General features: G+C 33.5%; 2 protein-coding genes and 1 non-coding gene across 4 annotated transcripts in view; 1 reads left to right on the top strand and 2 right to left on the bottom strand.

The window, feature by feature from the left end:
* Nucleotides 1-7,560: 7,560 nt before the first annotated feature.
* TRNAA-AGC lies at nt 7,561-7,633 on the bottom strand. Its single transcript has one exon. It is a non-coding gene; the product is annotated as a tRNA-Ala (tRNA).
* A 104-nt stretch (nt 7,634-7,737) lies between these two features.
* Nucleotides 7,738-14,949, top strand: LOC110692007 (photosystem II stability/assembly factor HCF136, chloroplastic-like). The gene is made up of 9 exons (XM_021869000.1): nt 7,738-8,156; nt 9,231-9,466; nt 9,948-10,078; nt 10,602-10,734; nt 10,856-10,978; nt 11,473-11,547; nt 13,751-13,866; nt 14,181-14,264; nt 14,596-14,949. The coding sequence occupies exons 1-8, from the start codon at nt 7,826-7,828 to the stop codon at nt 14,245-14,247; spliced, it is 1,212 nt and encodes a 403-aa protein (XP_021724692.1). The 5' UTR covers nt 7,738-7,825; the 3' UTR covers nt 14,248-14,264; nt 14,596-14,949.
* Nucleotides 14,950-15,192: 243 nt separating this feature from the next.
* The window catches only part of LOC110692006, a 29,754-nt gene continuing 27,532 nt past the window's right edge, over nt 15,193-17,414 (bottom strand). The window contains exons 12-13 of one of the 2 annotated variants that reach the window (XM_021868997.1): nt 16,975-17,157; nt 15,193-15,862 (exon numbers count right to left, since the gene is read on the bottom strand). In XM_021868997.1, coding sequence (XP_021724689.1) covers nt 15,665-15,862; nt 16,975-17,157 — 381 coding nt within the window. In that variant the 3' untranslated portion in view covers nt 15,193-15,664. The remainder of the gene's footprint in view (nt 15,863-16,974; nt 17,158-17,414) is intronic. The other variant, XM_021868998.1, reaches the window with a different exon arrangement.

The raw sequence follows: 17,414 nt of genomic DNA, 5'->3' as shown, positions 1-17,414 counted from the left end.
GATACACAAAAATTGCATAATAATAGGGTAAAAGTGAACCAAAACACAAATTTGTTCAGGTAAACTAGGTTCAAATACGCCCTAAAACCGCATAAAATAGCAAGTTATCAGTTTGAGACTTGGTGTCAAAAAATCTAAGGTTGTAGGATGTATCTGGAAGCCATATAATGTTGTTTGAAACCATATTCGACCATTAGTCAGTCATATAAAAGCTCATGTCGACTTTAAGTAAAGTTAGTGAAAATTAAAGAATCGTATGTTGTATATGTAAACGATGAAATAGACATTTTAAAGGCAAAAGTGGACAGTTCTAATTACATTGATTGTTAGGGTGTTGTGGGATCCTTGGAAAGTATCCCGATCTATTTTCCATTTTGAATTCGAAAAATTCAAAAACTGTCTAAAACTGAAAATTATGTAATCCACGCTTTGCAAACCAATTCTGGATTTTTATTTTTTTAAAATTGAAGTGAACATATGGGTGTCTCCTAGGATCATATAAGTTGATTTGGATCAAAACAAGTCTACCAATAGGTGTATAAAGTCACGAGAATTAATTTTGTTCAAGTATGTGGTTCTATAATAATCATGTTGCATTGATAGTCAAAAACTGCAAGACATGGTTCTTTATATATATAACCAACTTGACATCCCAGGACAAGAACAGAATATTCATTTTTTTAATGAAAAAAACTTTTAAAAACAAGGGAGTTTAAATAAAAATATACAATAAATTATTCTATAACAATTATCACACATAGACTATACAATAAATTGGGAGTAAAATTATCACACATATTCTATACTAAACATTATTCACCTAAATTAACTAACTACTCCCTTTGGGACAACTCATACGAATGATACAATGCATTATTAGGTAAGTTTTTTATTCTTAAATGTTAAAAATATAATAATTTATTAAAGTGAGAGTAGAATAGAGTGATGTAAAGAACAAAGATTAAGGAGCGAGAATTAAGATTTGATTGGACTAGATTTTAACCACTACTTAATTTTTTATTTTCTTCAAAAATATAGGGGGAGTGGACTAAAAGTGAGTTCACACGTGTCGGTAGAACTAATAATGGAGTTTATTTTTAGAATATTTTCATTATTCTTGAGAGTCTCATTATACTTACTAAAAGGTCAACAACAATTAGTTTAAATCTTTTAAATATTCAATTGGAATAAAGTATTAATTAATTAATTAATTAATAAGAGTATAATTAATGAGAACATGGTTCATAAAATGAAGTTTATCTTAAAATAATCACAGTAAAAAAAGGGGTGAAAATCTTGTATGTCCACCGACAGCAGAAATAAATGATGCATGGTTTATGTGGTGTTTGTTTGGGCTATTGGCGTTACGCCGTTACTACTCAAAGTCTCAAATTCTCATATTATTGGTTCACATGTATTTCACTTTCAAAGCCGACATTAGGAAAAGGCCTATTCTTTTAATTTTACTAGGGCGGCTAACGCACGCTATATCTAGTCATATTTGGGTAATATTTCAATTTAACCTTATGTCACAAATTTAGTTGTCGACACCATTGATTAGAAAATTATGTAAATAAATGTTTTTAGGGGTATAAATGTCCGTATACTATTCTTAAGAGTTTAAAAAAAAAGGCAATTAACATTAATGAGTGCAAATAAATAAATAAATATTAAAGGATATAATTATCCAAACACTATTTATAAGAGTTTTCTCACACTTTTTATAAGGTAGGGATTATTTTGGATGATACCCGTAATGATCTATTACATTTTAAGTTTTAACACGCGAAAGTAGGGATATTAACAAGGCGAGTTAAATATAGAGAACGAGCTTAGAGATATTTAAGCTTAGTTTGTAATACTTTGATTTGAAGTCGAGTTGAGTCTCTAGCTTTTACGAGCTTGAATTCTCAAGTTCGACTTACCTGAATACTCAACTTGATTAAAGATATTCAACCTTAGTTTGTAATACTTTGATTCGAACTCAAGTTTAGTCTTAAGCTTTTATGAGCTTAAATTCATTTAATGTCCATCTTAAATATGTACCTCTCTAACTCGATCTTGTCAAAACACAAGGTCGGTTCTAGTCACCTTATTTTCACTTATTTAACGTATAATAATAGTTCAGTTTAAGTTCAGTTCAAGAGAAAATAAGTTCTGATAAGAATTGTCCAAGTACAAATTATAGCTAAAATAAGTTTTTATAAGGTCTAATAAGGGTGTGTTGTTCTATACACCTGATTTTTACTTATCTAAACTTATCTTATCTTATCTGAACTTATAAGACCTTATTAAAATGTAATTTGTACTTGACTTAGGCTTGGTTTAGTTCAACTTATTTTTACTTATTTCAGAAAAGATAAGTTCAGATCAGAAAAAATAAGTTCAGATCAGAACATCGTTTTATGTGCGATTTTTTATCGCTAAATATTCTTAATTTCGTAATGAAAAAAATTGTGAAAATTACATATTAATAAACTACACATTATTACGAATCTAACAAGATCCCACTTGGTATATTTTTTCCTTATAGATTATCGTACACTTAAGGTCAAAGTTTGGTCAAATCAGACAATCAGATCAGATCAGACCAGACTAGATTAGTAAAAATAAGGTGAACCAAACAAGGCCTTATTACCCTTATCATAACTTATTTTTCCTCATTTAAACTTATCTGAATTTAATTAAACTTATTTGAACTTATCTAAACTTATTACACCTGGAATAAGTGCAAATAAAGTGAACAGAACAAACTCAAGTTCAGATAAATGAAAATCAGATAAATAGAATAACCCTTATACTACAATTGTTATTTTGACGTGAATATCGAATGCACGTAATAAACACCTTTTTCACCTGTACAAGGACTTTAACTGTAGCTTATTGAGACTTGATCAACAATTCAATCCTATCAAATACCAATAGGGAGATTTGGCTAGCACTAGGTGAAGCGACAAAAATTTCATTAAAAAAAAATGAAGAAAAGATGATTATTAGCCTATTAAGCAATCAAATATTTCCCTTGTGCCTGTCAAAAAAAAAATTAAATAAAAAAATGACGTATAACTTAAACTTTTTAATAAAATAAGGAAAAATTCATGGGAATAATTCCACTTTTGGACCGTTCGTTTTTAATAATCCCACCTTTACCCCCGATTTTTTTTAATGGTCCCATTTTACCCGAAACCGGTTGAGTAGGTAAATTTTTTTTAAAAGTTTAATTTACACGTGTCGTTTCTTAATTGGTCAAAAAAAATTAAAAAAAAAAACCCCCACCTAGAACCCAGCCACCCCTACCATTACCACCACCCCAAACCCCCATCCGCAACCCAGCCCCATCCCCACCATAACCACCACTCTAAACCCCCACCTCGAACGCAACCACCACGAACCTCCAGCCCCCTTCGCGAATTCACCTACCTCGAACCTAGCCATCTCGAACCACCACCATAACAATGGTGTTGATGGTGATGGTGAGGTGAATGTGATGGTGATGGTCGAAAATAATCCCACTGGCCACCTTAACCCAACCCGTCACCGTCAACAACCGCTCACCAGAAACAAGCCTAAAGGCCAACCCCTTACCATCCACAACCGCTCACAACATCAATCGAAATTCGTAGCCCCACAAATCGCAACAACAAGCATAAATTCAGCCTAATTTGAAATTGGCTGCCCCATATAATCGGCGGCCCCACATAATCGGACGGTGTAACACCCCAATAATTCTCTCTTTAAAACCTGTAAATACCTTTAACAATCTGCAAGAGGTCGAATTACTGACATGCTACCGCCACATGTTCAAAAGTTAAGGCTAGTTTAGAATTTAGCAGCAGAAAAACTAACTCAGTTATAAATAAGTTTCAAAACCAGAAATCAAAACCAAATTTAGTCTTACAAGTTGGAACCATTAAGGCTCTTATTCAAAACCCAATAAAAGTATTAAATAAATCAAACCAAAGTTTAAAATTAAATCCAAACTTATGAGTTGAAATGTACTGTGGAAACATCCAACACTCCACTCAAAATCCCACCACCTTGATGCAAGTTTTGTTTATGTATAAACCTATGATTAATTTGCTCCCCAATATTACAAGTGTAAAAATTGGATCATTATAGGGTCATTGAAAAGGCGAAGGCCATGACCAGGAAAGAGATACACAAAAGCACGCAATCAGCAACGCTGAGTACACACAAGCTACAAAATATAACAAAGAATCCCTAAAATGTTACTAAAAATCAATCAGCACACACAATTTAATTATTGACTCAAACACACGATTCAACTGTTAACATTACTAAGACTTCACTAACAATAATTCATTTCATTACATTCATTGATTGGATTAAGCAATAGACAAGGTTGTCTCCCCATGCTCCATTTCAGAACATCAATAAGAGAAAAACCCCATGCCTCCTTTTGAAAACATCAATAAACATCCAATGGCAGACGGGCGCGACTCTGTGGCCATAGCTAGTATGAGATCTCATCTAACTCCTTATAGTTTTAAAAAGTATTTGAAAACAAGAGACTCGTAGATCAGAAGGCCTCTAAAAAGTACACGACTAATACCCCGTGAACCCCAACCCCTGATTGTCAATACTCTAGATGTGCACAAATCCAGAGTTTTATTACTCATCCATCTTGCACTTTACGTGATAAACAAGTTTAAACTTGGTGATGACTTAAATAAAAAACAACACACCCAATCATACATCAATCATTCAAACAATTCAAATTTCTAATTCAATTATTGATTTATTAGTGACAAACAATATTTAATATTGAATCCTTTAACTACCTCGGTGTATAAACACCTTAAGTGCATAAGGCACCTCAATCCTCAACCTCGTCTCATAAGACTTTAAATCTTCCTTTACTCATTCCATTTCAATAATCATGAACGAGTGATATAATAATTCATTCCATATATTCTTGTACCTTTGTCTCTAAGCTCACCTTGCAAGTTATTGCATACATAATACTTACAAGAAAAATTAATACGCATTTCTCATACATGAATCAAACCAATCATCACATTAATCATCAATCAAACTCACTACCAAATAATTTTCATCCAATCTACAAGTTTCCCTAACATGACTCTAAGGTTTTCCAAGTCTTTAAACATGCTTTCAAAGTCAAGGTTTTCGTGTTCTTGTACGTACTTTGAGTAAACGAGTTGGTTGGCCACTAAAGGGACTAAAAATCGCCTTCTACAAAGTCCTCTCCTAAACCAAACAAAAATAATTCAATCAATACCCAAGGAATATAATTTACAGCAATACTAACTTACTTTAAAACCCCTTAAACAATTGAAATAATGCTTTTAAATTGTTCCCAATAGCCAAAGTTAATAATTTAATAGTTCAACTACAAGTTTATATGTTAAAATCATGAAAATATAGCTTCTAACATAAAATTCCAGCAACTTTAAAGTAAGGATTATAATCTTGAAATTTAGTTTAATAATATAAAACAACTTCATAAACATCTCTACTTGAAATAATCATTATATAGTAGGTTAGTATGTTAAAAACCTAAAAATCCATCATAAAACCATAATTTAAAACCTTTAAAACCAAAGTTAAAAATCTGAAAATTTAATTTAATAGTAGAATGTATGAAATACAAAAATCTAAACTTGAAATATATAATTAGAATTCAATTAGTTTCATAAAAATCAAGCCTTCAAACTTCAATTAAACAACACTTTAAAACCTTCCTTTTTGCTAGAATTAAAAGCTTATATATTATTCTTAAAATTTCCTACATAAAAACCTTAAAATACATGCTTATTCATGAATTTACAGCAAGTTTAGATTTATAAAAATTTAAAAATTTATTTTAAACATTAAACCTTCGTTAAAAATCAAAAACTGCCCGAAAACCATATTTAGAGGCTGAATTTGGCCACGAGAGGGTGGTACTCACAACCATAGGTAGTGAATTTTGATTAAAACGTCCTTTACACATGAAAAACACTATTTTTTTTTTTGTAAAAATCGGACGAGTTAGAATCTAAACATGATAAAAAAAATTAAGAACGGAGATCAAAGTTGATTACGGAAAACTGATAATTTTTTTTTGAATTTAACATCATCAATTATCATAATAGAATTACAATATAATGATGTTTTAATTAAATAACTTTAGCAACACGTTTTAGGCCCTAAAACCATGAAAATCAAGTTTTAAACCCTAATTTTCTTAACTAAATAAATCTGAAATTTTAATGCATAATTTAAACATGATAAAACTTATAAATTTATAATCTTTTAGGATAGTTAAACATCATTAAACCATAGAAATAACAATTTAAAACAAAAACTTAATAAAGATTATAACTTGAAATAATCTAACAAAGAGGAAGGAGAGAGATAGGGCGAGCTGGTGGTGTGCTTGGCGGCGCGGCAGCAATTATTTTTTTTTGATCGTGAATGCAGTAGGAGGAGAGCAGGGAGAAAAGCAACAACAATTATATGGGGAAAAAGGGGTTTATACGTGAGTTTTATGGTGGAGAAACAAGGAGTAAAGTTAGCTTTGATTAAAATAAGGATTTGGGCTTAAGGGTTTGTTGTTTCTTAGTTTTAGTAGAATTAGGATGATGGTAATGGGTCCAAAGTGGGTAACTATGCTATTGAAATCATTTTTTTTTCTTCTTACTATAGGAAAAGTTTCTAAAATATAGTAGTGAAGCAACATTACTATTAGAATATAAGTTATTGTTCTTATCTTGTCAATTCTTTCCAAAAATATTTATATAAGTATAATATTATTAAAAAAATATTAGTATACGTAAAAAAATATATAATTATAATTTACTCAAAAATATGGGGGATTACAGACGACATGTGGTGTTTTTGGCGAAGAGGGAGTGGGGGTTGCGTTGGTTTCGGGGGAAATGGTTGCTTTGAGGGGAGTGGGGTTGTGGTGTTTTCGGCGAAGGGGGGAGTGGGGTTGTGGTGTTTCAGGTGAAGGGGGAGTGGGGTTGTGGTGGTTGTTCGGTGGTTTTCGGTCGGGTAGGGGAAGGAGATGGTGGTTTCCGGCTAGGAAGGGTGGTGGCTTGGGCTGGTGGGTGGTTTTGTAATTATTTTTTTTTCTTTAAATAAATTTAACTTTTTTTTAATTTTTTTTACCAATCACAAGCCGCCACGTGTCATGTAACCTGTTATAATTGGTAACATGACCGGTTGGGACCATTAAAAAAAATCGGGGGGTAAAGGCGGGATTATTAAAAAATAATCCAAAGGTGGGATTATTAAAAACGAACGGCCCAAAGGTGGGATTATTTTCATGGATTTTTCCTAAAAATTAATATGCATGATTCGAATTAAATTTACATTGAAATAAGTACTCCGTAATTGGTTAATACTACTGTATAAAATACAAAAATACAAAAATTTACACCGTAATATGTTAAAAAGCTATTTTGGAGAGCTTCTAGCTTATTGAACCTATTAGACTATTATAAAAAAACTGATTTTGGTGTTTGGTAAAAGACTCAAAAACTCTTTTTTGAAAAAGCTCAGAACATGATCGCTGTTAATTAAAAAAAATGGAGATGCGGGGTATCGATCCCCGTACCTCTCGCATGCTAAGCGAGCGCTCTACCATCTGAGCTACATCCCCTTTTGATTTATCAAAATCAAACAATTATTTATTATTAATATTTAAATAGCATTTCAAAACAACGTTATCCAGACAATTCCATAACCCCGCGAAACCATTGATATTCAACAAGATAAGAAACAAACACCAAAACAAGATAACACCACAACAATCCCAGTAGTAGTAGGAGAGAGAAAACTGATTCCGGCAACAATGACATCTTCAACACCACTGCAATTCATCGATTCCTCCTCCTCCGCCGCCGCAACTACTGCCGTCACTCGTCTCACTCTCTCTCCTCTTCAACGGCGTCGTTTTTCTCCTCCTCGAGCAGCTTCCTCTACTCCGCCGCAACAACAACCGAGAAGAGTCTTCTTAACGAATACTACTGCGCTTTCGTTGTCGTTGTCAATGTCGCCGTTGTTATCTACTCTTCCGGCGAAGTCCGATGACTTGCTTTCTGAATGGGAGAGAGTTTATCTTCCTATTGATCCTGGTGTTGTTCTCCTTGATATCGCCTTTGTTCCTGATGATCCTAATCACGGTACTCGCTTTCTAGTTTGATTTTCGTTTTAGTGGCTGATTTTTCATTTTCAGTAGTTTTTGTATCATCTGAATTTTCTAATATTTGTGGTTTAATACTTTAATTTTCATTTGAATACTTTTTTTTTTTTTTTTTTTTTTTTTTTTTTTTTTTTTGGTATCATCCGAATTTTTTTTATATTTGTGGTTTAATTTTCATTTGAATACTTTTTTTTTTTTTTTTTGGGGATCATCTGAATTTTCTGATATTTGTGGTTTAATTTTCATTTGAATAATTGTTTTTTGGCTGAATTTTCATTTTAAGTAAATTTTGTATAATCTGATCTTCAGAATTGTGTTTTGTGGATTTTTTTTATTTAAAATAAATTTTATGTGATGAGCTTTTGATCGGATTTAAAATCTTCTAACAATTCAAGAAATTTAGTGTTTTATCGACTAATGTAATATGTGATTCTTTGATGTTCAATTGATTTTGTTGCTGAAACTGGTGTTGGATATATTGCAAAGGTGTGGGAGCTAGCTCGATTTTGTTTCTAAGACAATGTTCATAACACGTCATAGCGTTCAAATACATTAGAAATTCGGCCCACATTTCTAATCTCCTTCTGAATTTACAGAATCATTTCCTATAGTTGCCTTCAGTTTGATAATCAACATGTTATTTCTAAAATGATTGAATGATTTGTGTCGCCTTTGATTACCTCGGAAGGCCCTTACTACCTTTGCTAGTCAGAATTACTTCATCTGCTATCAATGTGTCATAATAATTTATAATACGTAAAAGATATTAATGGTCAACAGTATTGCATTGGAGACGTGAAGGTAGTTGACTTGCTTACTCGAGAGAGTAAGGATGGAAGGATGGGTGGTCAATCAAATGCTGTAAATATTTTGAAACGGAGGAAGCAAGTTCATTGTATTTCCCTTACAAAGTTAAACTGAAGTTCTTTTAATTTGAGAAATTACAAAATCATAATCTGAATTTTTAAGTAATTTGTGGTGCTTTCTAAGGCCGATTCTCGTATCTGTGAAAAGAAATCTTGTATGAAAGACTGAAGTAATGTTTGGCTTGCAGGGTTTCTGTTAGGGACAAGGCAAACTATTTTGGAGACAAAGGATGCAGGACAGACTTGGGTCCCGCGTGAGATAGCATCAGCTGAAGAAGAGGATTTTAATTACAGATTCAACTCCATAAGCTTCAGAGGGAAAGAAGGTTGGATAGTTGGCAAGCCTGCGATTCTGTTGTATACTAATGATGCTGGGGAAAACTGGAAAAGGATACCATTGAGCTCTCAGCTTCCGGGTGATATGGTAAGCGTTTTTTTCTTGGTTGGTCAAATTGGTGTATTGCTAGAAGCAGATATGAATTAAGAGCTCAAGAAGTGACGTCGCTCAATTTTTTTCATTTGCCTTTGGATAAACTTGGAACTTTCAGTTGTATATGTTGTCTCCAACTATTTAAGGTTCTTGTCCTTCTATTATTAGTAGTTGTCAGAGACTCCTAGAGTCCTAGTCCTTATCGTCCTGCATCAAATTTGCCATCCTCACTTCTCAGCAGTTGGCCAGTTGCTGTTTGCTTGGAAGTTTATTGACTATCATTTTGAAGGAAAGCTTTCTGAGGACTACTTAATGATTAGGTTTGATTAGGTTTAATTAGGTTTACAAAATTGAGACAGATATTCTGTCTTGTTCAGTAGCCACTAACAGATGATTGTTTTGTTTTGTTTTAATCAATATAATTTTCTTCTAATTTGCAGTTGTGTAGCTGCTAAAGGGTAGTTTGTCTCTTCAGGTTTATATAAAGGCCACAGGAGAAAACAGTGCTGAAATGGTAACTGATGAGGGAGCAATTTACAATACTTCAAATGGGGGTTACAACTGGAAAGCTGCTGTGCAGGAGACTGTTTCAGCTACTCTTAACAGGTGAATTATTCTGAAACCTTGTCACTTATAGTTCCTTTATATTGAGGCCTTTGTGACAGAATATATGATTATATGTAATCTTTAAATTAAGAAGAAATTTAAAAGTTAATTTAGGACGTTAGCCAGCTTTTGATGTCGCTTCTTTCACTGGCAGCTAGACTTGCAATGATTTGCATTTCATGCTTTTAGCTTGCTGTTATACAATATACAATCATTCCTGTTATGTGATAGAAACTGTTGCAGTATGGCTTTCCTTTTTAAGTGTATCCTTGTTCTCTTATATGAACACCTTTTTTTTAAACGATTTATTGTCTCGCTTTGGTTGCATTGAGAATCAGGGTAGCCACGAGACAATAAAGCGGGAAAGACTAGGGAGAGAACATATGGGTAATTAAGTCAAAAGTCTATGAACTGTGGACATTCTCATTATAGTAACTAACAAATGATTTTACTTGAAAGATGCTTGTTGCACAGAAAAGAATACAATTTTCATTCCACTTATAGAGCTTTGTTGCTTTTGCAGAACAGTCTCTAGTGGTATCAGTGGTGCAAGTTACTACACAGGTACCTTCAATACTGTGAATCGCTCCCCAGATGGTCGATATGTTGCTGTTTCGAGCCGTGGTAACTTTTATCTGACTTGGGAACCTGGCCAGGTAGCATCCTTTTTTGCCCTGCAATTTTAGATCCTGCAAAAACTGATGATATAAGAAATATGTATACAAAAAATCATCATTTTATAGTGGACCCTATTGATAGATATAAAATCATTTTCAGGCTTACTGGCAGCCACATAACCGAACAATTGCAAGAAGAATTCAGAACATGGGTTGGAGAGCTGATGGTGGTCTTTGGCTGCTTGTACGTGGTGGTGGACTGTATCTAAGCAAGGGATCTGGGGTCTGTGCTAATATCGTTTACCTTTATATGGAACTCCATTACTTTCTCTTGTTGTGCGTCATCATACATTATTGTCAAGCCCTATTTTTGAACCTTTAAAAATATTTACATGCGTTTCAGACAATTTTTGAAAATGTCATTTCTCTGTTTGTCTTTCTGGGTCACTACATACTCACATTAGATTATATTTTCTTTCTGAATTTATCTCAAGTTATCTGGAATCATGCCTATGTCTGTGTGAAGAATAAATGAATTATGAAACTAAAAGAAAGAAAAGAAAGATTGTTGGAGTCTAGGATCTGCTTGAATTTTTCTTACAGAAAGTTATTTGGCTTTAATAATTTTGAATTGGATGGTGTATGTATTATGAATCTGATTTTATCTTTTCTCTGCATATGTTTATATTTAGACTATCAATCATGAAATATTTGGACTCCTTTGGGGTTTTTTGCTGCTTTCTTCAGTCTCAGTTTAATGCCAGTGTCATTCTGCAGATGTCAGAGGACTTTGAGGAAGTGTCTGTACAAAGTCGTGGTTTTGGCATTCTTGACGTTGGATATCGCTCACAGGTATCCTTTGATTTTGTATCTTATGATGGGCATATGTACTATCGCATATCTTCTTTTACTTTCTCTTTATAAAATGGCTTCAAACTTCAATCATTTGAGCTATAAAATGGCGTGCAGTTGAGCTGCAGACCACTGTATATGCTCTACTGTGAAACTGATGTGAATTTGTTAACACAATAGAACTATAAATATCGGATATCTGCATCACCAAGACTGCATCTAACATGAAGTGACTGCGAAATCTAGCTAAGACCTATGCATATGCCCTTTGTATAAACGTAACCAAGGTAGGAAATGGTTAATTTAGCTGCATGCTTTGAGATTTATCCTTAAAGACCTTATGTTAAGGTGACTGGGACATCTTGTGAAGAGATGTCTCTAAATGTTGCTTCTTTGACCATCACTGTTTATGCTCAATGATTGACCAGTGAGATACCTTATTAATCCTATGGACCTTAGTTACTAATAACAGATGAAAATTCTTATCGAGTCCTAATATCTTGGATGATTGGAGATTTCTACTGGTAGTTTTATCTTGAGGATTTGACAAAGCTACCTTGGTGCTGTCACTGGATTTCTTGACCCTGCTTTACTTTTGTAATAAGTCTCTCGTATCATGAGTATGGCTTTGGCTTCAATCTGATTCTGTGACTCTGTGCTTGGGAAATACTCATAACTGGCAAGCCTTCCTTTAAAACAATATGATCCTAGATTGGATCTTTAGTTTCCCATCCCACAGAAACTCTTGCTTCACAACATTTCTCTTCTGCGTTGTTTGTCTTCCAAAAGTTGTCATCTTCTACAACAAAACCAATACATTAAGTAAACCTTTTTCACAAGAATTATCTGATGTTCCTGATTTGATCGACATCATTTAATCCTGGGTGTATTAGAATGTCAGTAATGGGGAGTATAGTTTGAGCTCGACTATTCCTCTGCACCCAAGGTTGATTTATCCAGTCAGATGGAATCTTAAAATTTAAGATGGCTACTATAGAGGAATAAGCTTTACAGGCCCACCGCAAAGGAATACCTCATTCATTTTTGACAAGAAAATTATTCAAGCCGTCCAATTGTTTGATTGCAATGGCTTGACCTGCACCTGTGTTGAAGCATAGGTTGCTTGCTCATCAGAACTTGGTGCAGTGAATGGTTGGGTGGTCAACTTGGTGTGCTACTTGAGACTTAAGAGTGCTTATTTGGCTCGTATAACTTAAGCTATTGTTCCCCTACAAAGAACGGTTGCTACCATTAGATCTTTCACTAAAAATGTTTTCCTTTGTTGTGATTCATAACAACCCAATCCTAGCCAACCAATTAAGTTCCTCTCATAAGTCTCTCCTTAATGTTGTATTCCTGGCGGGGAGGGGGGTAGAGGGTGTTAAATCTGTTCAATGGCTTACTGTATATACTGTTGTTCTCTGGAAGAGATGCTGTTTCCTCATAGAATAGCCACGGCTTGCTGCTACTTTAAGAAAAGAAGCAACAGAGAATTGAATGAAAAGTATGATTTAAATTTATTCACTTCCTCCGTTTTTTATTAGATGCATCACTTTGAAAATTGCGGACTCCTTGGCAATTTTTGGAGTAGAGAGATAGAGAGAAAAAATTAATGGGGTCCATGTGATATGAGAGAAACAGAGAGAATTTATTGACTAAAAGGAAAAGTAATGCATCTAAATTGAAACTTCCATATATAAAAAGTGATGCATCTAATAAAAAATGGAGGAAGTATTTATTTATTTGTTTTAAAATCTGAAATCAGCATCAACATTTACTCAACGACTCTATGAGGGTCCTGAATCACTGATAGACTAATTAGCCATTAAATTTCATCATGTTCCAAAGTAGTGATTATTTTTTGTTGTTGCAGACGTATCATTAAAGTTATGTCATTGAGCTATGATATCTTTGCCAATAGTTGCCCTTAATGATTACACCCCTTTTTTTTTTTTCTTTCTGGCAAGTGAAAGGGGTAGCACACTGAATAAGACCCTATTTGTTTACTTATCAAAATAACATGTATTCTGTAGTATAATATTTTCTTACATCTTTATTGATGACTATAACTCTTTTTAAGAAAATCCTGTCTACTTGGGTAGTGACAAATTTGTATCCTTTTCACATCTGCCCTCCACATGGTCCCACCGAGAGCTTCTTTTTCTTTCTTACTCTCAATGTTTTGAATTCCTCTGAAATGTAGGATGAAGCTTGGGCAGCTGGAGGAAGTGGAATTCTATTGAGATCCACTAATGGTGGTAAGACCTGGACGCGTGACAAAGCTGCTGACAACATAGCAGCAAATCTTTATTCTGTGAAGTAAGCTCTTACATCTTAATGATTGCTGTGGTTAATTCATGAACAGCTGTTTTTCTGGTCATCCAAAAAAAAAAAGATTGTTTTTTATTTTGTTTTGGAATTTGCTTTTGTTTTAGGTTCCATAGAAAACAGAAGTAAACTGTTATTTAAACATCTGTAGCTGTGTCCTTATGCTTGCAGTCACATTTATAATAACCCCCTTTATCCCTTACACACTTGCATTTTGTCGCAATATTTTATCTGCAGATACATGAGTATTTGACTCCTAAATAGTTGGTTCATGCATTATTGAATAGTAACCTTGTGGCTTGCAGGTTCATAGATGACAAGACTGGGTTTGTTCTTGGAAATGACGGAGTTTTGCTTAGATACCTCGGATAAAGATGATGTATACTCAGGTAAGCCACTTACAGCCTCAGTTTTAGTGATCTATTCTACTTTGCTAATTAACTGAATGTTTTTTCCTATGTATCTTTGACAAAACCAAAATGTAACATTTATTGTGTGACGGGACACCCTTTGAAGAATGGAAGTCTCACTGGAGATGATTCCAAGCATAATTTTATGACTTGGAGCTGTATTCCTGCACCTCTTTGCCCTAGTTCACTAAGAATACATAGATGATTATCAAATTATTATATAGGAAAATGTTTGGTGGAGCTTGTTCTTCAATTCAGGTATAATGAAGCTACTACCTCTTAACTATAATTGTCTATTTACCACATGCAGGTTCCTCATTGATTGCGGTCAAGTTTTGTATCTGTTGTATGAGTACCCTTATAATTTTCCTTGTATGAGTATCCAAGGAAAGCTGAGGTGATTCTTTCATTGTCGATATATGATATTGTAATTACAACAGGACCTTTTTTTTATTTTAATTTTTGTACCAAGCTATTGTATACCAGTCTTGTCGAAAAGCAACAATCTCTTTTCCTCCAAGAAATGCCGTGACTAATTGGTTGATTAGCATGAACTGATTTTGTAAATTCTCCAAGTCTTCAAGGATATATCTGTAACTTGAGCCTAAATTTGGTTCATCTTTAATGGCATCAAGTAATCTGATTTTTAGTCATAATCATTGTATACATTTAGTTTTCCAATCTCCTTTTTTCGGCCAATTTGTGACTCTATTCACAGAAATTTGACACCAATTCGTAGGATATAAAAGATTGAGCAAGGTTTGGTTTAATAATGTCAATATCTGAGCAGGGATCACATTCTTGATTTAAAATTAAGCTATGGCTTTTTTAGTCCTCGGGTCTGAAGCATGTAGGAAGGAAATAAAGAAATAAATATAGTCATAGGAGCAGAAGAAAATAAAAGGCATGTTCATTTTTAGGGATACAAATCTATCCCAGATTCCATTGAACACCTAAATTGTAAATGTAAAGTATATAATTACATCATTTTCTCGTCTGTACCTACTCACTCTCTCTGTAATTAAAAGTCTAAGATATATAATGTAAAATAATAGTCGTATATTTCAAAAAATTGAGCTTCTCTCTAAAACCCTACCTATATTACCATCTGAATGGAAAGTTGTTTGGTTTATGATTACAATGAGTTTATGATGACCACCCAAGATCTAATCACCCAGGTGATTATATACAGTACACTTTACACAAAAATGAAGCCGAAGCAAAAGAACCCTCTCTTTGAGCTAGAAAACACATCCCATATCTGATTCTTTATCGTCACCTATCTCTTTATCTCATACAAGGTGATGGGGGTGAAGGTAAAGTTCCGTAGTGAGTACCAGAGAAAACAAAAACCAAGTGTGTTGAAGCAATCAAGATTATCATGGCCGAAAGATCCTCAATGTCTTTGAAACCTGGAGACGGCAGAAGGGACACTTAGAAACAGCAGAGGAGCATCTGCGACAAAGCACATGCCCACAAGGAACAAGTGTAACATCTACTTCAGCACTCAAACATATCCGGCACTGCCACGCTGCTTTAGCAGTATCAGCTTCTCTGGCTGCAGTATCAGCCTTGTCCTGCATTTTTTCACAAGAGCATCTCATTAGGTGTAGAACATTCATTATGAACATAAGTGCAACACCACCACCACCACCACCAACAACAAAGCCTTATTCCCAAAATGATTTGGGGTTGGCTAGCATAAATCGTCATAAACTGTAAGATATAAAGAATATATATATATATATATATATATATATATATATATATATATATATATATATATATATATATTTTCTTTTTTTTTTTTTTGAAATAAAAGAATATTATAATTTTTGAAAACTGATACTTAGTATTTTTTACTTGCAACACTTTAACTTAAGACTATTTGCATATACTACTTTGATTACCTTTGATGATTTATAATTTAAAAAAATAAAATTTAATTCATGTGGGATCTTGATATATCCATCTTGATTATACTTTCATAATATCACAGTTATATAATTTTTACTTATTGATAATAAGAAATATAAATGATGGAAATAATGCATTAGCAAGCATGAAATGTTGCAAGTAAAAAAAAAAAAAAGAAAAAAAAAAGAGGAATTAACAAGTTAATTTGAAAAAAATACTTCCTCTGTTTTACTTTTGTTGCACCATTAAGACTTTTAAACTATTCCCATAATGTTCTTTGACCAACTTTTGTGATTTATCCATTAAGACTTTTAAACTATTCACATAATGTTCTTTGACCAACTTTTGTGATTTATTCGTAAAGAAAAACATAGTCATGTGGGATCCAGTTAGATTCATCTCAAAATCAACTTTTCAAATATCAACTTTTTATAATTTTTACAAAAGTATAAGTAAAGATATTAATAGCCAAAGTTGTATTGGCAAGCATAAAATCACTCATGGTGCAATAAAAAAAAAGAACGGAGAAGTATATAACAAGATTCCACGTGATAAATAATTAAGATTAGACCTTCAAAATGAAGTAACTAATTAAAGTCCCAGGAGGAGTTGAACTGAACAAGACTTTAGTATGATCGTGATGAATATAAACCCCAAATTCAGGAAAATCTTTTAGAATTAAGGCATTTATATTAAGATATTAGTCATGAATTTCCAAGCAAACAGTAGATATTTTTTTATAAATGGTATATAATGATCAAGGACAAAAGACCTGTTCAAGCAAGAATGCTGCTTCAGAATCCTTAAGTCGTTCCTGCAGGGTCAAGTTTGTTCGTAGCAGTGTCTGTGTTTCCATATCAATATTAACCCCAGCGGCCGAGAGCATCTCATGAACTGCCTGAACCAATTCTGCAGGCGAAACTCGCCCATACCGGAGATCTTTACCTGTCTGCAGCTGCCCAGGGAAAGTCTTATTAGCAATTTCCAACAAAATCCAGCAAATTTTCCAGAAGCATCATTTAACAAAAAGTTTTAACAAACAAATCTATCATAGAGGCCTGAAAACATGAAAGAAGGTAATCGCAGAAGCATAGAACCAAGAGCCTATAAGCATGAAAAAGTGACGACAACCACAATAATAATATAAGAAACCCATATGGAAACCAACCACTGACAGTGTTCAGGGAGATCAAGAAGAAATAGGCAGCTATT

This window comes from Chenopodium quinoa, unplaced genomic scaffold, assembly GCF_001683475.1.
Source record: "Chenopodium quinoa cultivar QQ74 unplaced genomic scaffold, ASM168347v1, whole genome shotgun sequence".
NCBI classification, from domain to species: Eukaryota; Viridiplantae; Streptophyta; class Magnoliopsida; order Caryophyllales; family Amaranthaceae; genus Chenopodium; species Chenopodium quinoa.
This window is presented reverse-complemented; position numbering and strand designations above follow the sequence as displayed.